The sequence below is a fragment of the Betta splendens genome, chromosome 16 (genome assembly GCF_900634795.4).
Source record: "Betta splendens chromosome 16, fBetSpl5.4, whole genome shotgun sequence".
NCBI lineage: Eukaryota > Metazoa > Chordata > Actinopteri > Anabantiformes > Osphronemidae > Betta > Betta splendens.
In genome coordinates, this window is record NC_040896.2 from 13,106,589 (window position 1) to 13,129,475 (window position 22,887).

General features: G+C 50.6%; 2 protein-coding genes across 2 annotated transcripts; both read right to left on the minus strand.

Annotated features, from left to right (window-relative positions):
- Positions 1-133: 133 nt before the first annotated feature.
- Positions 134-13,248, minus strand: chrnb2 (cholinergic receptor, nicotinic, beta 2). Its single transcript, XM_029130278.3, has 6 exons — positions 12,993-13,248; positions 6,415-6,560; positions 5,932-5,976; positions 5,310-5,419; positions 3,178-4,294; positions 134-2,297 (listed from the first exon to the last, which is right to left on the minus strand). The coding sequence occupies exons 1-6, from the start codon at positions 13,054-13,056 to the stop codon at positions 2,145-2,147; spliced, it is 1,635 nt and encodes a 544-aa protein (XP_028986111.1). The 5' UTR covers positions 13,057-13,248; the 3' UTR covers positions 134-2,144.
- A 3,493-nt stretch (positions 13,249-16,741) lies between these two features.
- she (Src homology 2 domain containing E) lies at positions 16,742-22,531 on the minus strand. The gene is made up of 6 exons (XM_029130241.3): positions 21,613-22,531; positions 20,952-21,078; positions 20,010-20,264; positions 19,407-19,782; positions 18,362-18,481; positions 16,742-17,832 (listed from the first exon to the last, which is right to left on the minus strand). Exons 1-6 carry the CDS (start codon positions 22,057-22,059, stop codon positions 17,640-17,642), a joined length of 1,518 nt encoding a protein of 505 aa, XP_028986074.1. The 5' UTR covers positions 22,060-22,531; the 3' UTR covers positions 16,742-17,639.
- Between the last annotated feature and the right edge of the window lie 356 nt (positions 22,532-22,887).

The window sequence follows — 22,887 nt, forward strand, 5'->3', positions numbered from 1 at the left end:
TTGGTGTGAGAAAGCCAGGAAGCCTTCCTTTCTCTCTCTCTATCCTGTGGTGTCAGATTAATGGGAAGTCATTTATATAAAGGTGACGTCCGGCCAGTGTGTGTGATTGAAAAGATGCATCATAGACATAAGGTTTGATAAATCTGAACCTACAACCTTTATTGGACCGATTAAGGTGTGCACAGGAGCAGACTGGAGAGTCAGAAAGGAGGAGGTGAGAGATGGAGGGGGTGAGAGTAAAGGAGGGAGAGTGGAGAGGCCAACGAGGACGGACAGCGGCATTTTGTCCGTGTGGAGCCGTGGAGATTACAGTTTTCACAGGTCTGACTGGCTTTTCACACTCGCTCTGGGGTTTTAGAGCTCCCTCTGGGTTATCCTGTCGTCCGAAGACAGAGAGCGAGACACACACACACACACACACACACACACACACACACACACACACACACACACACACACACACACACACACACACACACACACACACACACACACAGCTTCCAACTGTAAAAAGCCAGAGAAACTCCCAGAAAGTGACAGTGCTGAGGATCAGACAGCGTTTATCAGAGGTTTATAGTGGTTTCCTGCCTGTTGTTCCTCCTCACTGTCTGGTTTGTGCTCGCTTTATGGAGCTGCTTGTCCTCAGCTGCAACATTTATTATCATTAGCATTACAGCATTAGTACTATTCATCTGTTTATTATAACTTGTTTTTTATTCTTACGCATCCCATCGGTCAACCGTTCCATCGAAAGGGAAAGTGCTTTAATGAATAGGTGTTTAGAAAATGTAGGTTATGATTATATTAATTTGAATAAACGTCAGAAGGCAAGAGAAGCAGGAGAGGAGAGATCGGCAGACATGAGCAGACAGGGCGGGGGAGATGCATATACAGTACAGTATGCTGTACTGTAACACACACACACACACGCACGCACGCACACACACACACACACGCACGCTGTTAATGTTATAATCCAATAAAGGCAGGAGAGGAGCAGGATGGACAAGTGAGACACTGTCTTACTCTGATCTGACAGTCACAGCAATGACAGAAAAGAAACAGTTGTGAAGTTACATATTAACACACATAGCTTATCTAGTCGTCATGACAAAATCCACATCCTCCCATCAACATATTTAAATTTACACGTCACTTTGTTTAATACTGATCTCTTTTCCCCATGACTCTCTAAATACTGGCTTTTTTTGGTGAAATCAAGTTTCACCGCCTGCCACGAGCGAAGCCAGAACCACCGCAGTCTCCGGCGCCGGACTCATGGTGCTGCAGCTGTGTGCTGGGCCACAGCAGGCTGCACTCATACGCTCATGAGCAAAGCTGTCCATGCATAATCTGGCCCTTCATCCCTCTGCGCTCATATAATCCAGCCGCCTCTTTATTCAGTGTGACTATACCCTGTTGTGTGCACGTCACAGGCTGTGTAATATGAATGAAATCACATTCTTGTTATATCTATACAATCAGACAACACACCTTAGTCTCTCTGTTGACAACAGACCCTTGCATGAGCTAACACATAGAGAAATCATACTGATATATACTCAGTGCTATAATGTGGTCAGCCACTACGAGCGAATGGACAGAATCAGTTTGCAGGTTTGACATTTTCTGAAAAAATGATGAATTGTATAACAGCCTCGGTGAACCTCCCTTCACTCTCTGATTAGCTCAGACCGATGTCAATCAAGTTGTGAACGAGTAATGTCAGGGTGGAGGGCGGGCACGTCATGTCATCTCAGCCCGTCTGTGAGTCCTGATTGGCTGGCCAAAGGTTCAACGATCCTGGTATGCAGGCTCCCTGATTGGCTGAAGGGGTGAGGAGGAAGTGGCCTTTCCAACAGAAGGGGGGGGGGGTCAGTCCATTAAACGCTTGGACAAAAAAAAAGAGGATGCAGGACAGTATGATGGTGGTTTCCCTTTCTCTTCATACAAGAAAGTCTGTTGTTCATTTCAAAAAACTTTACTATAAAGATAATGGACGTGATTGCTGTTGAGTTCCAGTTCTGGTTCCAGTTCGCAGACACAACAAAACCCGAGCCAGCTCCCGCTCGTCCGCCCCTCGTGCCGCCGTGCCGATCGGTCGCGGGGAGCTGCGTGTCAGGGCGCGCGCGGCGGAGCGGCGCTCAGCCCGGCGAGTGGCTGATGGTCTTGGCCGTGTAGTTCTGGAACAGCGGCTGCAGGAACATGCCCATGGTGCCGAACACGCACACGAACACGAAGATCCACAGGAAGAGGCGGTCGATCACCATGGCAACGTACTTCCAGTCCTCGCTGACCTGTGGGACGGGGTGAATGGGAGAATTAACGCGGGCACGACTGCACTCTGTCATTATCTTTCTCCTGCTGCCTCCCCCCCCCCCCCCGCCTTCCACTGCGCCGTGGGTTAATGGAGGTGAGGGGCTAATGTGAGCGGAGACTCTTTCGGCCACAGAGCTCTGATGAGGTCTGACACGAGTCAAGGAGGAGGGGAAGGACGCGCTGCACGGCGGGAGACGGGGGAGAGCGACGGAGGGCAGGGAGGCACGGGGCGCGCTGACACCGCGACCCGGCGATGATGGCTTGGAGAGGACGGGGAATACGGGGGAGGGGGGTGAGGCGGGGTTTATAAAGCGGTTGGCATGGCGACAGCGTGGCGGGCGAGCACGGCGGCGGAGGAGAGGCGGTGAAACGCGCCCGCCTGCTCCTCCGCCTCCTTCTCCACGCACGCGTCATGCTGCTATAATTACACGGCCGCGATGAATATTCAGAGCGCCGCGTCTCCGTCGCTCCGGCTCCGGCGCTGAACGTGACGGACGCGACAGGAGGCTCCGCGGCGCTAATCATCCCACGGAGAACGGGCTCGTCTGTTTATCACAGAGCGGCAACGACATCTCAGCTTTCCTATTATTTTGTGATGCTGTCAGATCAAACGGTGACAAGATCGCGTTGAAGAAACATCTGGATTATTGACACATCCACCAGACACACAGCTCAATCAGTCAGCCGGTTTTCAGCCACTTGAGCAACGTAAAATCATGAATCACTCTCTTTCTGCCTCTGTTTCTATGTCCATAAACTGTCTCTGTCTATTCTCAGTCCTCCCTGCTGGACGTCTGACACTCTGCTCTCATCACCAGCTAGCTGCTAGCGCTAGCGCCCGGCCTTCATCATACTCACGCTTTGGTCGTCGTCCTCGCTCTTCATGTGGTTGGCGATGAAGCGCACGCCCTCCACGGCCTCCTCGAAGCCCGGGCAGGCCTGAGCCAGCAGGGCCTGGGTCAGAGCGGGCCCCCCCGCCGCCTGCTTCCCCCTGGGCAGGTTGGCCGGGCCCCCTCCCTCCCTCACCCTGTTGATGCCGTCCATGGACCCTCCGGCTCCCAGGTCCCCCCCGAACTGCTTCACCGACGCCCGGTTGACGTAGCAGGTGCAGGGGTCGCCCTCGTCCTTGCCGAACACGCCCGCCGAGGCCCCCCCTCCGTTCCCGCCGGCGCCGGCCAGGCCCAGGCCCACCATCAGGGCCCCCGCCTCGCCGCCGCGCCCGCCCTCCTTCTGCTCCTGCACCCGCCGCCGCTGCCGCAGCCGCTGGCGCTCGCAGCTGTTGCGCGGCTGGCGCATGAAGAGCAGCGCGGGCAGCTTGTTGAGGAACACCAGCTTGACCCACGGCGGCATGGTGTGCGTGGTGGGCGAGCGGTGGTGCACGTTGAGCACGCACACGCTGGTGACGATGGAGAAGGTGACCAGGACCATGGTGAACATCAGGTACTTCCCCACCAGCGGCACGTCCAGCGAGGTGGGCGGCACGATCTTGGAGATCAGCAGCAGGAAGACGGTGAGCGCCAGCAGCACCGAGATGCACAGCGTCATCTTCTCGCCGCAGTCGGACGGCAGGTAGAAGACCAGGATGGCCAGCGAGGTGATGAGCACGCACGGGATGATGAGGTTGATGGTGTAGAACAGCGGCTTCCTGCGGATGATGAAGTCGTACGTGATGTCCACGTAGGTGGGGTCGGTGGGGTTCTCGTTGCGCCGGCCCGGCAGGGCGATGATGTCCCACTCGCCGCTGGGCGTGAAGTCGTCCATGCTGGCCACGTCGGCGCGCAGCACCAGGTCCACCTCGGTGCGGTCGTAGGTCCAGGAGCGGAAGCGCAGCGTGCAGTTCTGCTGGTCGAAAGGGAAGTGCTTGACCTCGATCTTGCAGGCCGACTTGTAGATGGCGGGGGGCAGCCAGAAGATGCTGCCGTCGTAGGAGACCACGGCGTTGGAGTAGAAGGAGACCTCGTACACGCCGTCAGCGCTGAGAGAGGGGGGGGGGGGAGAGGAACAGAGAGAGAGAGGGGGAGAGAGAGAGGGACAGAGCGAGATGGGGGGCAGAGAGAGAGAAAGAGAGAGAGAGAGAGAGAGAGAGAGGTGCAGCAGTGTCACACTGATGAAGGCAACACAGGAGGCCGTATCAAATGAAAGCGGATCATGAACATCTCACCCACTCATCTAAAGTCAGACAGCTGACCACATCACAGCTGTTTCCACTTTAACCAGATACTTATAACAGGCGTAAGCTGTATCACACAAACAAGGCCACTCGTCGCTTGTTTTTAATGGTGCCTGTGAACGTCCACACTCTCAACTCAATCCGTGCGACAGGACTTAGAGCCTGTCAACCTGCAGTATATGGGATTAACCGGATCATTCTATCCACACTGAGGCCGGTCGGGGATCTTTTAATCTTTGGTGACGCTCGGACCGAGGCAGGAAAGAGGAGAAGGCAGATCACTGCTCGCTGATGAGCTGATTTGCATAGTGCAGCCTGACGCCCGGTTTCCATTGCAGTAAGACAAGAGGTCTGCGGGAGCCTCGTCTCCCACGCACGCCGGCAGATCCAAACCCAACCCGACTTAACAAGTGTCTGCCTGGCACATGTTAGCGGCCACTTGTGTTGGTGGAGCCTGAGCGGCTCTTTGGCTCCTGCATTCTGCATCAAAACAGAATTTCTAATTAAAAAATACATTTATAGTTATAGATACTTTGCTCCCACGGTGCAAAGTTCCTGCGTGAACTGGCGTTTAATGAAATCAGAGCGATCAGAGCTGCTTTGAGGGTGCGCAGCGAGCGCATTAGGGACGGGGGTCAGCAGATTCACTGACGCCTTCACTGAGGACGGGCCGTCAGGCAGCAGAGCAACGCACCCGCCGCCCGTCTCAGTGCGTAGAATCACGTCATGAGCTGCACAATGCATTAGAAAACATGAGCTGTCACAGATGAAGAACTGAAGAGCAGCGAGTGGCCGAATGAACAGATGTGCATGGACTCACTTGTTGTAGAGCACCACGTCAGGGAGCCAGATGTGCTTGGAGGGCAGCCGCACCTTCAGCATCCCGTCGAACTCCTCGGGGACCCAGGTCAGACGGTAGTCCTGCCACTCCTGAGGCCCAACAGGAAGACAGACGCGTTCAGGTGAGCGGGGAGGAACAGATGGGGAGCGTCCTGCTCCACACAGTGCCTGCAGTAACTCTGATGCATGCCGGCCATTACAGCTCGTCTTGGCTAAAGACGGCCGTCCTTGGCGAGAGATCCACGGAGCAATAACGTTAAGCAATGCCCGCAGGCTCTCACACGCGCCATAAATCTTCACTTGCTCGGGCATAAGTGCGTTTGGGTCGTCTCACGTGGCGCCATAAACAAGCGAATGAGCACAGCGTGGTGACATTATCCTTGTTCTAACACCTAAGCATGTTTACACGCCGCGCGTGCCCCGTCGTGGGCCTCAGATGCAGGAATGAGCCCCGGCCGCGTAGAAGAAGCCTGAGTGGAGCTCAGCCTTCACGCGACTCCACTGACCCAGATGTCGCGCCGTGAGTCTCACTGTAAAATCACCCGCAGTGTGTCGGCGCCAAAGTAGGCCAGGAAAGGAGGAGGAGCGCGGGAAGGTCTCACCTGCGTGAGCCACACGTTGGTGGTCATCACCTGCTCCCGTTCATGCTGCAGAGCAAGAAGACAAACAAGACATGCATCAGTGACTTACAGCAAAAGGGATGAAAACACTGTGTTTACTAGAAACACTGTCTGTAGGATCTGTTTAATAACTATTACTATAATGCAGTGTTTTTAGGAGAAGATCTCAATACATTTGAACATTTTCAATGAAGCACCACATGAGGCCCTGGTTCATGATGCGATCGATGGGCGGATTTCTTTGGATTAACATCAGTGGACAACTTCACTTCCAGGATCAAATAAGAGACGTGAGAACAAATCAATGCTGCAGAGTGACAATCAATTCAGGTTCAGGCAGCGTCACTGGACCAACGCTGACACACACACACACACACACACACACACACACACACACACACACACACACACACACACACACACACACACACACACACACACACACACACACACACACTCACTCACCACGCTGATGAGCTGGGCCAGCGACACCATCAGCTGCACGGTCACCAGCTCCGAGTCGTTGGTGGCGGGTCGGATGAGCTTGTTGTAGTGGGCCGGGTTGAGGAGATGCTCCACCAAGCGCTCCTCCGTGTCTGCCCCGAGGCCGCCTGTAATGAGAGCGCATTATCACCATCATCATCTGCTCCTGTCAGGAGACTCCAACGTGGCAGCCATCTGTGTCTCTGCTGGCGCCGCCTGGAAAGAGCTGCAGACCGGGGAGCAGGAGGGAGTCAGCGGGGAGGGGGGGGGGTTGTCATCGAGGGGGGAGTCAGCGGTGCCGCCACGCGTCCAGTGATGCCGAACGGCGTTGCTCAGATCTGACACCACGGGGATGAGTCAGCAGCTGAACGTCTCCGTCACCGCCCCTTCCTGTCTGGGTCCGTTCCTTATTGCTTCTGTACTGTACCTCCAGGTTGTTGTTATTCCATTCCTTCCCTCCCCGGCCTCACCCGGTCTCCCCCACCTCCCCCTGTCCGCAGTAGAGCACGGCCTCGTCTACGCGAGTGGTCAGATTTGGGCCGAGCTCTCGCGGCCCCACCTGCAGCACAGGGAGCTGAGAGGCACCGAGCATCGAGGAGGCGCCATGAGGAGGAGGCGTCCTGTGAGGAGGAGCCGTGCACTGAGGAGGCGCCGTGCACTGAGGAGGAGGCATCCTGTGAGGAGGAGCCGTGCACCGAGGAGGCGCCGTGCACTGAGGAGGAGGCATCCTGTGAGGAGGAGCCGTGCACTGAGGAGCAGCCGTGCACTGAGGAGGCTCTGCCTCCTTCCTCCCTCCTCTGTCTCGCTCCTCGCCACCTCTCTGGCATCTGTTCTCTCACACTTCCCGCCTGAAAACAAACAGGCTCACGGCGAACTCGGCGCTAGTGTTGTCATGTTCCAACCAGCTGTTTCAGAAGCTGCTAATGGAGCCACACAGCAAACATTAACTCACAGTGATGTGTTTTATAAAAACAGATGAAAATGAGTTTCCGTTGAATCTGTAATGGTTCATGTGGGAGACACAAACCTGTTTTGTGACGTCTAAATACAGAATCAGTCAGAGTCAGAGTATTTACCACCTCACTGCACCACTGAATGTGACTCTCTGACCCTCTGTCCTCCATCTCCCTTGAGCTCCCCCCCTCCTCCCCCTCCTCCCCCTCCTCCCCCTCCTCCCGGCACCGCTGCTGCGGCTGCTGTGTTCACTGAGCAGGAATGATGGCCTCTGTCTCTGGATCAATGAGGACTCTATTCATGTCCCGTAAACTCAACCTGCAATCCGTCACCCCCCCGTTTTTCAATCTCTCCCTCGTTCCCTCGTCCCGTCTCCATCGCATCTTCTTTCATCATCTCCGCCGCTCCGTATCTCTGCCTCCGTACCGTCCCGTCCTTCCTGCGATCTCCATCACCCGTTGTTGACAGCTACTGTCCGCTGTCCAGCGTCATCGCAGCGCCGCGGTTCTTTACGGCGCGTGAGACCAGATTGTGGTTCTGTACGCGACTGCCTTTCTGTGTGCAGATATTCAGCAGGGAAATAAGCATTAGCGCCGGTGCCTCAGCCATATGACGGATGTGTATTACTCCCAGAAGCGCAAGGCAATAACGGCGTCGGATGAGGCGGAAGCTAATACAGTTCACTTAAACAATGATGAAGCCGGGAACGCCATTCGTTTCCCATCATCCATGATGTAAATGTGGGGGTCAACGTCTGCAGCAACATCTGCAGCAACGGAAAATGGCCAAACTCAGTGATTTGATGCCGTTTGTGGGACTTTCTGTTTCTTGTTGTATATTTATCATGCATTTTGAGTCGTCCTTGCAGTTAAGTCTCCAGACTGACCCTGTCGCCTCCACGAACTTCATGACAGATAAGAGCTGACTCACGCTGATATCATGTCTTTTATGGAGAAGCACAAGAAACAATTTAGTGCTACTTCACTTGAGATGACGAAGTCCGTCATTACAAGAAGCCAACGCGAAGTTCGAGGCCAAACTGATTACGATGAAAGGGAGGTTTTGCCAAACTCCGAGTCGTGACTCTGATCAATGGTCCCTGCCTGTTTTTTTAAATCTTTTTGGCCTAAGACGTGTCATGTTGTATGTCTGATATCAATACTGCAGGGAACAAATGTATTTTGCAGGTCTAATCTTTGCCTATGGTGCCAGACAATCTGTCCCCTCCGCCTCTTTTTATATGTTATTGCTGAGTCTAATTTGAGGCTCAGCGACCAGGTAAAGGCCAAACAGGTTTTAGTCTGCTCTTGTTTTTCTTATCAGAGGAAATGCTGAACATACCTCCGCTCTGGTCACCCGGCTGCTTCCTAATGCTGCTAAACAAGACTGATCTCTTCCTCAGCTGTGCTAAAGGCTGTAGCGCTGCTGGGAGCTCAGGTTGTATTCTGGTGGTTTTCCAGTGCCAATATTGCAAACTTAATGTGACATTATGAATATTTCAGCAGGGCTCCCCATTAGACCCTGGAGCAAGGGAAGTTACACACCACCAAGCACATCCAAACACACAAACATGCACAAACCTCAATGACACTCATGGGAACAGAGGAGATGGTTCTTAAATGCCTCACGAAAACACAGGGAACACGTCTGGGTCCACTGGATGACTGAGCCCATTCAAGGCTCCTTTAAGCAATCTTAGCATGAGTAAATCTAACTGGTGACTTTGGTGAAATCATAGTTTACGTACGTTAGCTTGCTTTTTCATCTTGGACAGTCAGTTGTTATATTTTTGTTGCGTTTTTCCTTTGCAGCGCAGCTCAGAGGCCCGAGTTACACAAGCTGTGAAGACGAATATGGAGAAAATGAGGGCAAAGCAGAGCTAAATTGAATTATCCCACTAAGTCTAAGCGATGATCTCTATTTATACAGCTCACTAAAAGGAGAACAGGTTGGAGGGAAAGTGGGGCCTTTTCTGCTCAGCCCCGCACTCTGCTAAAGATGCTTTTTGGCTGCCGCTGGAGCCTTTTATGCTGAAATATTCTTAAATCAATAAGGGAGAGATCCATTGATCGACTCACAACACCCAATTGGCTCTGTAGTGCCCATAGAACGGAGATATTAATATCGATCCTCCATCCAGTCGCAATTTCACAGCACTCCAGAAACAAAGCCGTCCCACTGTGGATTAGCTGAGGCTGAGTTTTATTGTCACCAAACTGAGCAAACATCCAAGAGACGAAAAGCACCTTTAGTTTGTGATACTGGAGTAGTGATGTTATATAAGGAAATGGACTGAATATGGCTCAGACATCACCCTCAGTTTGTGGATCAGTTCTTTTACATATAATATATAAAATACAGTATATCAATATCTGTCTGTCTGTCTGTCTGTCTGTCTGTCTATCTATCTAGCTATTATTATATATAATAAATATATATATATTTATTGTTCATTATTATTGTATATATGAGTAATATGACCTCAGTGGGACAAGAAAATGTCTGAATCCACTTGTTTTAAATGTAGAGTTGCATGTTGAATAGCTCATCATCATCAGCACTCAGCATTCATCTCAGAGCGTTTATGTGAGCGGTGTTATCGCCTCACGGTATCACAGTAAGACGTACACGATAGGAGGAGCTAGATAATGATTGGCACAACATCATAACAAAAAGAGCACTGCGTTTTACTCTTCCATTACAGTTTTAGGTGTCTACTGCACAAACACCTGCATCCAGTCTTGCCTCAATCTGAGTCCACCTTTCCTTCTTTTCACAACTTTCCAAGCGTCTCTTATCTGCTCGCTCTCCTCCACTTCCTATTAGACCTCTGTGCTCTCCCTCTAATCTCCAGAGCCACACATTGCTGTGTGCTGCTACTACTGCTGCACATTCATTCACACAAACACATTAACACACACGCACAACGCCGGACAAACACACACACGAGACTGCATACACACACACACACACACACACACACACACACACACACACACACACACACACACACACACACACACACACACACAAACACAGGCCTCTGTTGTGGCTCTGCTGTGCATTTGCTGTCCTCTGATACGATCCTGTTGCTGCTGTGCTTTGAGGATGGGTCCGAAGAGACGCACGAAATAAGTGAGCGAGATAAGACTGAAAGTGACAGAGAGAGAGAGAGAGAGAGAGAGAGAGAGAGAGAGAGGACAAGAGGGAGGGCGAGATAGCGATGAGAGGGGGGAGATGAGATGCTGCACAGATCAGAGAGCTGGAACGGTGCAGCAGAAAAGTGATGACAGGCCAAACTGACTGAGCAGAACTTTCTAGACTGTAGCTCTGCCAAGGATGAGATGGGTTCACACACACTGAGCGTCCTCATGCAGCAGATCACGGCCATCACAGCATGAGCACATACTGCGAATGCCAATCATTCCGTCGTCCACTCCAGGTCCTCAGCTGATGAGGCCGCCCCCCCCTCCTCCACACGCAGCAACCCCTGCATCAGGTCAGCCCGGCACCACAGACGTTTATTATGCATGTCCTGCTGTGGGAAAACGACAGGACGCGTCGTCCTCACGCAGGCCGCGTCCGGGGCCGGTGCCGAAGCGACCTTGAGCGTCCTTGCTCCGCCGCGGAACGCCGAGGCCGGGGCGCTCGCCCGTCTGCTGTGCTGCCGCGCGTACGCGGGCGCGGCGCGGCGTGAGCGCCGGCAGCCGGGGGGCAAACGTGATCAGACGGGAGCGCGTGGAATGGCGTCATCGGCTGCGTCTGAGCGCAGCTCCTGCATATTTAACACCTGGGTGTTTTCATGCTCGCCGGTGGGGAATCTTCCCCGCTTCCTCCCAAGCAGCGGCCGCAGCAGCGGCAGCAGCACGTGCTCCGTGCTAAGCTCTGTATTTACGCGTGCCGGTGTGTGGACCGCGTGTATGGATGACGCTAATCAGATTTCCCGGCCTTCAGGGAAGATGAGTCATTAGCACTCGGCTGCTTGAGAACCTCCCTGAAGTGATATTCCGTGTTGGTGGCATTTTGTCTTTTAGTGCACATACCTCTGTCTGAACTCGACTAGTCTGTTCACCACAGCATCACACACATTCTCATGACACATAATAATGCTTTACTATGGTGAAAAAGTGCCTCACACACACATCCGAGTTACAATTACTGGTTATTGTTGCCTTATGTGCGTTTGGAATGATTCATGTCTGAGCGTTTGCTCCTGTAGTGCTTGTTTTCGTGATCGCTCCTGGACTCACTGTGATTAACTGCATGGTGAACGGCTCTATTCCCTTTGTGTGCGTGTGTGCGTGTGTGTGTGACAGAGAGCAAAGCGGGAGCGCGTCGTCGCCAGCGGTGATGATGAACGGTTAGTCAATGCCGGGCAGACGTCCAGGCGCGTGTATGAGCAGAGGCACGTCAGCGAGGCTGCGTGCGCCGCCGCACGAGCGGTGACAGACCCGCGTTCTGGCTCGCAGGCGCTGAGCTGGCCGCCGTTACAATGGACGGGCCCTGATTGGACCAATCAGATGATGTGCTCCGCGCGCTGCCCGGGGCGAACGCTCGCTGAGCGGGAATTAACACCAAATTAGAGCCAAGTTACAGAGGTGAAATGTTCCCAAACGCCCTAATGGCTCTGCACTTAACACCTACGCTACCTAGGCTACTGCAACAACAGCATCATCTGGCTGTGCCCAATCTGCCACAGCATGAGGACTAGAGAGCATGGGTCCGTCCAAGCTGCTGTACGCGTACGTGGCCGAGGGCCTTTTTACTGGATGACACACTGTCCTTTGCTGACAGGAAGTGGAAGCAGTCTTCACGCGCTGTGCCTCTCGTTAACCTGCCCACTCAGTGTGAGACTTCAGTGTTAATGAGAGAGTGAGGGAGCGTGAGAGAGGGTGAGTGAGTGATAACACAATCTACCCCCCCCTCCCTCTTTACTCTCTCACTTTAATGTATATTTAGAGATGGGGGGGCAGTTGAGAGAGGTCGGCGAATAATGTTTTACTTTACATCCATATCCACTGTTTGTGTTGTGTCAGTTAATTAATTTATGATCAGTCAATTAGTGGCATAAGCACCTGGGCTGTTTCAAATGCTCCACTGTGTCACGTTTGTCTAAATGTGATTAAGCTTTAAACCCCAGAATACAATAAAACAATACCCAGACAGGTCTCTGCAATAATATTACAGAGCAGAATATGATATGCTGTGCACCATGAACGTACTGCGTTTAGAGTAACAGAGAATTTAAATGGATCATCACGGTCTTTACGCAAATCATGGCAGCTGTGAGGCTGAGCATCTGCTAATGTTTCTACATTGTGCGCATGTTTGGAGCGGGTGATATTTCGCCGCTACATTCCGTCGTGCTCGTTGCCGTTACGAGAAAGATGGTGACACAGCAGTGAAAGTCGTTCTTTTCCAGCCACCACATCAGCTCAGACCCGAACGAGCCCGCATGGTTTTCACACCAACGACTTTCCGAGACGCATATCGAGTCTCCACCGCGAGGCGCGCGCCGTTTCGGGCTCGTTCGGCCCCATAAAGGTGACGATGTGCGCCAAAAAAAAAGCGCAACGCTGGAGCCATTCATCGGACAAGTTACTCACCTCCCGCAATGGCGAGGAGAACCACCAGCGGCAGCGCGAGCGGTGGCGGCCCGCCGTCCATCATCGTCCGCGCGTCCGAGAGCCCTCCGAGCCCGAAAGGTGTTCGCCGCGGATGAAGACGCCACCTCTAGCACGCACCCGCAGCGTTACTGCCCTCCACCTCGACGCCCGAGCCGCCCCTCACTCTCTACCTGGCATGATGACGTCACGCGCCTCTAGTCCACGATCCTCGCCCCGGTGAGGGGGGGGGGGGGGGGGTAGCAGTGTGCGCGCGGAGCGGAGCGGAGCCAGGTGAGCAGCGCCGCGCTGGGTCATGCGGTGCTGGATGTCAGCGCAGAACAGCGCGGAGCGATGCGACGCGCTGGCCAGGAGGGGCGGGGCGGGGGTGCACGGAGGAGCGAGGGGGGGGGGGGGCGGCATACCTCAGAGATCCCACACACAGCACCATATAATATTCAGTACACTTAAGCACATTTATGGAGCCCAATAGTGTCTTTAAAGTGACCTTGTCGAAGTTAATGGCGTCTGTCATGTGTCTGGGTCTGTTTTAGCGTGAGTAGTGACAGCGGTGGGACTGTATCTTTTATCGCTTCATCCTTTTTGCGATGTGATATTATAATCATTTTTAATCAGTTCCATGTCTGACAGACATAGATATAGATATAGATTACAGCATAAAACGTGTTGTAGCCGTGTCTTGAGGTGTAACTCGCTGCCCTGGTTTCTGTGTATATCCAACACATCTCCCATCTGTGCCCATTAAAACAATCTCACACCATCTTTCTTGCCTGAGCCTAATGTAATCATAACTCTGTAAATAATATTCGCACTCTGAAAGCTGCAGGGGTTGTATCATGTCTTTTATTGTGCACTCTCTTTCTACTTTCCTTTTTAAATGTTCTCTTCCCTGTCTTTTGTTAAATGTCGGTTTATGTGTGGTGTGTTTGTTTTGGCTCAGCCTGTCACTCAAAATAAAACTTCTGATCTGCATCTACAAAGTCAAAGATGAGAGAGTCAGAGATGGAAGACGATGAAAGGTGGGAATGAGAAGGAAGAACAGGTTTATAGCAGATTTCGCATGAGCAATATGTCTCCTTGCATTTTGCAGGATGTTTACTGGGCAGGTCAAGCTGCGAGTCAGGTCACAGATCATATAAGAAACTCAAGTACTAATTTAGATGATGAGGAACTGGGGTGAAAATCAAATGAAGGCAGTTTCAAGGCGAGAGAGAGAGAGAGAGAGAGAGAGAGAGAGAGAGAGAGAGAGAGTGGGAGGCAGGGAGGGATGGATGGCGAAGCATAAACAAAGTAAACGTAGAGCAGGAATGAGGAAGGAGGCGGTTGCCGTGGTGACTCAGAGAAACCAGAACGCTCCAGGAGGAAGCGACCTGTTTCTCCTTCGTTTTGTCTATTTTCATCACGACACACTCGAAGGAGGGAGCGCGCGCGCACACACACACACACACACACACACACACACACACACACACACACACACACACACGCACACACACACGCACACACACACACACACACACACACACACACACACATCAATACACACCATGCACGAAGCAACACAGGGAGGCAGCTACGCCTGCACGCACAGGCAATCTCCACCGCCGTGTCGTCCTCTCTCATGCTATCTTTGCACACTCCTCCTCTTCTCTCTCTCTCTCTCTCTCTCTCTCTCTCTCTCTCTCTCTCCCTCCCTCTGAACAGCCCTCTGCTTTCCCCCCTCTCCTCCTCTCCTCTGCAGTGAATGAGCTGACCTGACAGTGCTCCTCCTCTGCACTGAGTGCTGTGAGTCTGTCTCTGAATTATTTAAAAGCTGGGACCCCCACGAGTGCTGTCCCCCCCCCCCCCAACCCACCCCACGCGCTCCCTCTCTCACTTCTTCCTCTGTCCCTTTTTCTCATGCTGTCATTCTGTCTTGCGGTGGCTGCAATTCCTTCCTGTGCTTCTGTCACTTCTGGGAAATACTTTGCTTAATACAACAAATGAGGGTGATCAGTGAATCACAGACTGGGACGAGTGCGCAATGAGATTTCCATAGCACTAAGCCAAAAACTTGACCTTTTACCCAAATGCATTTTTTAAACAGCCATTGTCATGTCTCATTTATTCATCACTTTCTCGATTCATGTTGTCATGTTGTCTCTTCCTCGTTTACTCACCTGGTCCCTACACTCCCGCATCTCCAGCGTTTCATGCTGCTCACATCAAAGCTTCTGCTTGTTCCTTTGCTTTTGAGCTGCTCAGCCTCCGAGCTGATGAAGGCCTGTGTTGTGTTCTATGCATTTTGATGCACCGTATTCCTTTGATCAGATCGTTTTGTCACCTCACGTTGTGCCTCTAAGCCTAAGTAGTCGAGTTACGCTACTGGTTTGTGCTGACAAAGCCGGTGACCTGAACCAGCTTAATCTAGGTTTTCTTACCTGCTCCCATCACATTATCAATGGGAGGGACCTTACTCTCACTGTTTTGAACTGAATATCTGGAAGCATTTTGACTGCACGACTTTATTCGTGCGGGTCTATCTTTCAATCATCTTTACCAAGCATTGAAAGTCTGAATACAGTATTTTTACTGATTAGGATTTACTGCTTTTGTTCAAAACCACTGAAAAACTGAAAAGAAATTTAAAAAACGTCAATTAACTCAAAGCTGATATTTAATGTATCAAATATTAAAGGTATTTTTAAGATTAGCCATTAGATTTTAGCATTGACTCAGGCTGTGCAGACACTGAGCTAAGTGTCAAAAATAGACTCGCATCCAGCTACTTCTTTTTACCTGTTCTAGTATAACAGATAATCCAGGTGGAAGAACAGTGTGGAGGCATGACCACCATCACCACTGATGGCTTTTCAGCCTGGACGTTAAAGCTGACTCCTGTGCTGAAGTTTTTTGTCTTCCTGTCTAAGGTGTATTTGAACTAGACACGTGGCATCTTAACCCGCTGAGAAGCTCTCACTCAGCCAATAAAGCTCAATAAAGATTGATTTGTCAACTGCAGAGGACTGAATTTCTTAGCGCTTTGATATGACATGTTGCTGCGTTTCATTCACAAGGCAGGGATCATATTCTGATGGGGAGCTTCTTTGCTACTATAGCCATGGTTATTCATAGCTCTTTTCATATCACAGGCTGTCTCTCCTCACTCTTTCCCTTCCCCTCTCCTCCCTCTCTTCTTTCCCTGTAGAGACGGCTCTACCTCACACTAACTAATCACCATGGCAACCTGGTAATCCCTGAACAGATAAATTCAGACTCTCGCCGTCTCTCTCTCTCTCTCTCAGACACACACATCAGCGCACACATGGATGCCCACATGGGCACGTACGCGCCTGCGTCCACGCTGTTACTTCCCGTGCGTGCACAGCAACACACTGGTCTTTACTGGTGAGACGTAGCTAACCGCAAACACATGCGTCCGCGCAGCACTACACACTGAATGTTTTCTGATTCGTGTGTTAGCGAGCATTTAAATTCACCACTGAGTAAATGCCTCCCGTGCGTTCACCTCGTTTGCATTTTGGATCTGTGCTTGTGTTTGCTCAGGTTTAGTAGGATTTGCTAAATACAAATGTGCGAATGTGTGTGAACGTGGGGCTATAATTGATTTCACACTCAGGTCATTGGTTTTGCAGCTACAGGAAAAAGCTCCTCATATTCATTCCAGTGCCTTCTTCCTACAGTCCCGCTCTGAGTTTTGCTGCAGGCGTGTCTTTTAATAACAGTGTACATTTCAGTTAATACAAATGTTACTTTATTTACTGAGTAATTTAGAAACAATAATAATATACAGCTCACATCGCGTTGCGGTTGATTTAAAAACAATCACTTCATACATGACATTTATGCTGAGCTACGTTTTAAAGTCAGATGATTCCCATAAAGTAAGACAGCTGCTCTACATACAGTAAGGGCTCCACCATTATATAACAGCGAAGATACGTAAATGAACCAGTGTTCACATATTCATTTTGCATACTTACACTCAACATTGCCGAATGGCTACAGTAGCATTACAAGATCTTTATCTCACTAAAACAGCTCTGATCGATGCCACGCTTTCTCTTGACGGATGGAGAGGTTGTCAAATTAGCCTGATTTTCAAGATGGATCAATGGGGCTGATCGGCATGTCAGATGGATGACTGGATATGCTCCAATCAGGTGCATTGATCATACAGACCCAGACCTGGCTGAGTGGCATGGTGGTGATTTATGATGTCAGCACCTCTGTGTAAGGCCATCGCTTGAGGAGCGACCTCCTTTGTGTGCGCTGTTGCAGGTAAAACTGCAGGCTTGAAGAGTCAGTGAATGAAACAATGCAGCAAAAGCCACCAGGTTATGGTGAAAACGAGCGTGTGTTTGCTGGGTTTGTTTGTTTTTGTGGATTTTATTGTTAGAACTAAAACAATGAGATCAGTGGTTGTAGTGTCTGATTATGGCCACTAGGGTGCGCATGGACGAGCTGAACACTACTGTGTACAGGGTTATCCAGAGCAGCACGTTTTCCAAAACGTATGCGTGTGTCTGCACACTTGTACTAACAAGATTATATGTAATTTGCACAATAATGTGTCTATACATGTCTTAGTCATGTATTTGTGTATGTGCGTTCATCTTCTCAGCATATTCAGTGAGACCTGGGGACAGGATGCTGCAGGGTCATGTGCTCCGCTCCAGTAAAAGGCAGTCTGTGTGTGCAGTAGTGGTGGACCAGCTCCGGGATACTGGCGAACACACAGCTGCTCTGATCCAGCGTGTAGCCCACGCCCTTAATGCTTTTAGTCTGCGCCACAATTATGTGCACGCAACTCTGGCTGGTCCTAATGAAACGAAAGAAAGAAAGACGGGAAGACACAGTGTTATGAACCCAAATCTGAGCAGTAACAGTTAGAAGTTATCGGATGAATCTGTCTGTCAAACGAGGCCGTGCACTTTCTGAGTTCAGTGGACGCGTAAATGGGGTTAATGATGTTTGAATGAGCATCATGCCACAAATGTGCAGTCAGGCATTAGCACACGTACATAAACACACAATGGCACACACACAGCCTTTATCCTCGAGAACCTGTTCCTGACCCACATTCACATGCATTAATACCTCAGAGGCCACTGCCACAGCACCAGCTACAGTAGCTGCCCAATAATGCCTAATCACATCACACCAGATTCTTTCAGTCACTAATTAGCAGCAAAACCCTGAACGCTCAATCATTCTCAAACAAAATGTTTCAATGTGAATAAAGTGGCAAAGGATTGAATGATTTCAAACTGATACGTGGGTGACATGTTGCATTGCACACTTTTCCATGGAACGCACACACGCGGGTGAACTGACGTCCGTGCACTCACTTCAGAGCGATGGAGTACTTGCTGGTTCCTGATTCGCTGTCTCTCACCAAGAAGCTGGCTTCCCTGCAGCGCTGCAGCTGAGCCTCAGCCTGCTGTCGGCTCACGCTGCCATGGTACCAGCTTGGCGGGGCGATGGAGCAGCGGGAGGAGGGGCGCGTGCGGAGAGAGACAGCAGATCACTGACATATAGCGTAGTGACATATGGAGATAAGTCAGATGTCACGCCGATGATAGGTGTTGATGGCGAGCGACAGAGAAGAAAAACAGGACGGGCGGAGATACCAGGGAGGATTTACAGTCCCTCTAAATCACATAGCTGCACAGTAGATGGTGCGCTGTTATCAAAGGTGAAATAGAATGAGCCAACTGAAGGATATGTATGTGGATGGAGGCCTATTGGGACACAAGGGGTGAATGGACTGTAAGTGGGCAATAACACAACTAAGACATGAGAACTGCCCTCCTTTAGAAGCGACAGTCACTGGCTCACAGCAATAAATATCCAATTTAAAAAATAATCTCTAGAGTCTCCAGAGTCAGGTGCAAATTGTAGTACAGAATATGAAAGAATTTAGCCAAGATCACAGTGTGTGTACTGACTGTGACAAAACCTCTATAATTATAAGAAAAGCAAGGACAGCAGCTTCTTTCTGTGCAGAGTCCAAGACAAATATGCCGTTGGCTTTGATGAGCTCAAATAATGGGCTGGCATGAGATAAAGCGGCCAAATGTCTCAGCCCTCATCTCATTTGTTTAATTCCCTCAATCCACTAATCCTGTTGGAGGTTGTGGTGGGCGCCACGGCTTAACCCAGCCAGTGAGAGGTAGACGTCTATCGACAGATTACAAAGGGGACGGGAACACGTCCGCGCCGTGTCGAACGGGAAGAGGGGAAAATAAACTGAGTGGGGTATTTTTGTCATGAGAGCGCATAATTCAACCCAACTGAGCCATTCATTCCTCAATGGCTCTAATATCTCAGGTTTTAAGTTGAAAATGGTATAAAGTGACAATTGTATTCCTACTACTAGAGGTGTGGAGTTACCTCTGTTTCTCCAGGGGCAGACTGGGGTCCACTCGAGCCGCCTCCACATCCGACGTGGGCGACGAGGGGGAATGCTTGTTGGGGCCGGAGGACGGGGAGAGGGGGGAGAGTTTCAGGGTGGGGAAGGAGGGAGCTGGCGGTGTGAGGGGGGACAGCTTGAGAATGGGAGAGGAGGGAAAGGAGGCGGAGGAGGACGAGGTCGGGGAGGAGGAGACCAGCGTTTTGTGGCTCCAGGTCTTCTGCCTGGGGGCGAGATGCTGCTGCTGCTGCTGCTGCTGCTGCTGCTGCTGATGATGATGCTGCTGCTGCTGCGGATGCGGCTGCTGCCGACCAGAGGTTGAACCGTTCTCTTTACAGTCCACCGCCTCAAACTGAGCTGAACGGGGGAGAAACAATATCAGCCTATTATAATAGGAGTTTATCAAAGCGTGCCAGGGGTCACGGAATGTAAACAAGGCCCTGCGACCCGACTTGGTGGAACCGTGTTGTTTCCTCCCTGAAGCAAACACTGAACACTGGTGGCATTACTATACAAATACAACTCATGGCATCCGTCCACACCCACGTCCACTGCTCCCATCGTCCCCCTCTCGTCGGCTCTACCTGACAACGCTCGGACGATGTCCTCCTTTCTCCACTCCCAGGGCAGTTCGTACTCTCCAGCCGGGCGGACGTCCGACTCTGGCCGCGTGACAGGGATCCACACGCCGTCGCCGTCGCCTTCCAGTCCGCCCTCGTATGGAACATCGTAGATGTTTGGGGGCGAGGGTTTGCTCTCTTCTTCCTTCCCCTCAGCCTGGCCGCGGTCCAGCAGGACACACACCTTCAGGAGGTCTTTGGAGCCGCGTCTGCGGACCTCTACGGCAGAGTTCACGTGCTTCGTCAACAGTAAGCTCAGTGTTTTTTTAACATTAATATTCTTTTGAACATTGTGCTTGTTTTGACAGGTCGCTGCATTTTCAGGAATTTCACTTGACGTGTTCCTTTTTCTGTCCATCAGGTAGCCTGTGTGTCTGCACTATTGTGTGACCAAACAATGGACTTACAGGAAGAAAAGGTCAACACGGCCCCTGATTGGCTGGCGGACCAGGCCACTTCCTGACTGCTGGGAAGTGATTGGGTGAGAGGCGGGGGTAATGGGTAGGTTGCAGGTTTTAAGGCGTTTGATTCTTTTCACACATAAGAGACCATAAAGTACTATGTGTGTGTGTGTGTGTGTGTGTGTGTGTATATGTGAGTGGGGGGTGGGAGTGGGGGGCAACTTCCTATTAAGAGAATGGGGCAAAGGAAACAGAGGCAGGAGACAGGAAGTTGGAAGAGGAAGCTGCACCCATTGCCCCTGCACAACACTGTTCCTATGGCAACCGCCAGTGAAGAGGGAAGTCAGCAGAGAGACTGGAGGTCTCGCTTGGCTCTAAGTCCCTTTAAAACAACTTATCGACAATGAGAGATACCTTGCATGGACATAACACTAAGATGTCTAACTTATTAGTTCACCTAGTCAAAGGTGAGATATGTCAACTCAAAGATAAGTAGATGACTCACCTGTGATGATGACCTGAGCGTCATAGGGCTCCATGTACCCATCATTGACTCCTGTTCTCTCTGCGTCTCTCTGCTCCTTGGTTTTCTCAGCATCAAACGGATCGGCATAGTCCTCAAGGATAATCAGCTGCGAGAAGGAGAAGACCAGTGAGAAGAGACAATGCTGGGCTTAAACCTATTCAAACCTTACCTTTCCTGGGGACGAACAATAAAGCAACTACGTGCGTGTATGTGTGTGTGTGTGTGTGTGTGTGTGTGTGTGTGTGTGTGTGTGTGTGTGTGTGTGTGTACAGTACACCCATGGGTGTGTGTGGTGTCAATAACTGAGTGACAAGTAATGGAGACACAGGCGGAAATACTAGTGAAAAGCGGTCAGCGCATTGTATTTGCTTGTTTGATCTTACACAATGTGGTGAAACTACACTGTATTCTTCAGAGACCATGAAAGCTGAATGCAGTGTTATGAACCGAGGTGGGAAAGGAAAACACAAAGGAACATTCTGACCTCTTACCCACAATCAAATTAGATTTTCTGCACGATATATTGCCTATAAAACCACTTCTGCCTCGATTTGATTCTAAATAAGAAACGAACTAAAGAGATCACACCTTGTTCCATGATGCTACTACAGTACTATAGTAGTTCCCATAAAGTACTCACCGTTGTTTTAATGTCTGACCTCCCTTTCTCGTTCTCAGGCGTCTTCTGTTCGGTTATGCCGTTGAGCTTGGGTGTCTTGTCTTGTTTGTCCACTTTGATCATCCTACTGATGTACGCCTGCGCCAGGCTGGGCATCTTCACCTGGCGGTTCTCCTCAGATGTCCCACTTTCGTTCTTGGCGTTTTTGCGACCTTTTCCAGGTGAGAGAGTATCCCAGACTGTGCCACCGGTTATAGCGCTGCTACGACCCAATTCTGTAGCTGAATTTTTCCTATTCCTCCCTGTCAGTAACCCCCCCATTCCCCCATCTTTACGCGAGTTTCCTTTCAAACTGTCACGAGAAAACGAAGATTTGGGTCGAGTTTGTGGACCGGATTCAGAGGCTGAGCGAACTCGTTCGTTCCCGTTCTTCAGGTTGATGGGGAAATCCCTGAACCACTTTGCCATGGTCGTAAAGATGCAAACAAATTTCGCAGATTTTAAAGTTAACACACTTTCATTAGTGGCCTCCCACAACTAACTTGGAACTGTGCGCAACGACTCCAATTTTGCGCACAAGTGTTTTACGCACGCCTCAATTGGCGTTAAATTGCGAAAATGTACGAAAGATAAAAGTGAGCAGAGTCGACTTTGGACTACCTGCTACCGCCTGAGAGCCCCTGTCAGTCAAACAAGGTCCGGTGCGTCTCGGAGATCATCCACTAGTGGTGTCGTCACCCTGCACCTGGACCGACAACTATCCCTGCAGTTTGAAAAGGAGCTTTTGAAGCGCGTACACTCGAAAGAACTGATAGTTTTTCTTTGAACCCAGTAGAGATCCCATTCCCGGAGAGTGAGGCTGTGCGTCCAGTCTGTCGACCAGGAGAAGTGACGAGATAAAGAGAAAAGTTGAGTGCGCGGACCGTGCGATGTCGTTGGAATTTGGGGAGGGGTTGGACTGTACTGGGCGGGTGAAGGTTAGGGACCTTTACTGTAATAAGTAATCGTAACCCAAAATCAACAGACTTTGTCAATAGTGGAATAAATTAAAACTTTAACATGTGAACGTTATGACAAAAAGTCTTTATATTTGATACTATGTTTTATTTTTTTCCAAATACACAAGTTACGTTTTGAAATGTATGTGGAATTGTCCCACTGTCTATTTATTTAGCTAAAAATGTCCAATTGCAATTACAGTTAGGATCTGTAGTGACGATGATTACAGACCCACCAACGTGACAAAATATAGAAGTATTGTGCCCTAAACATGTTCATGCATCCACTATCTCAACT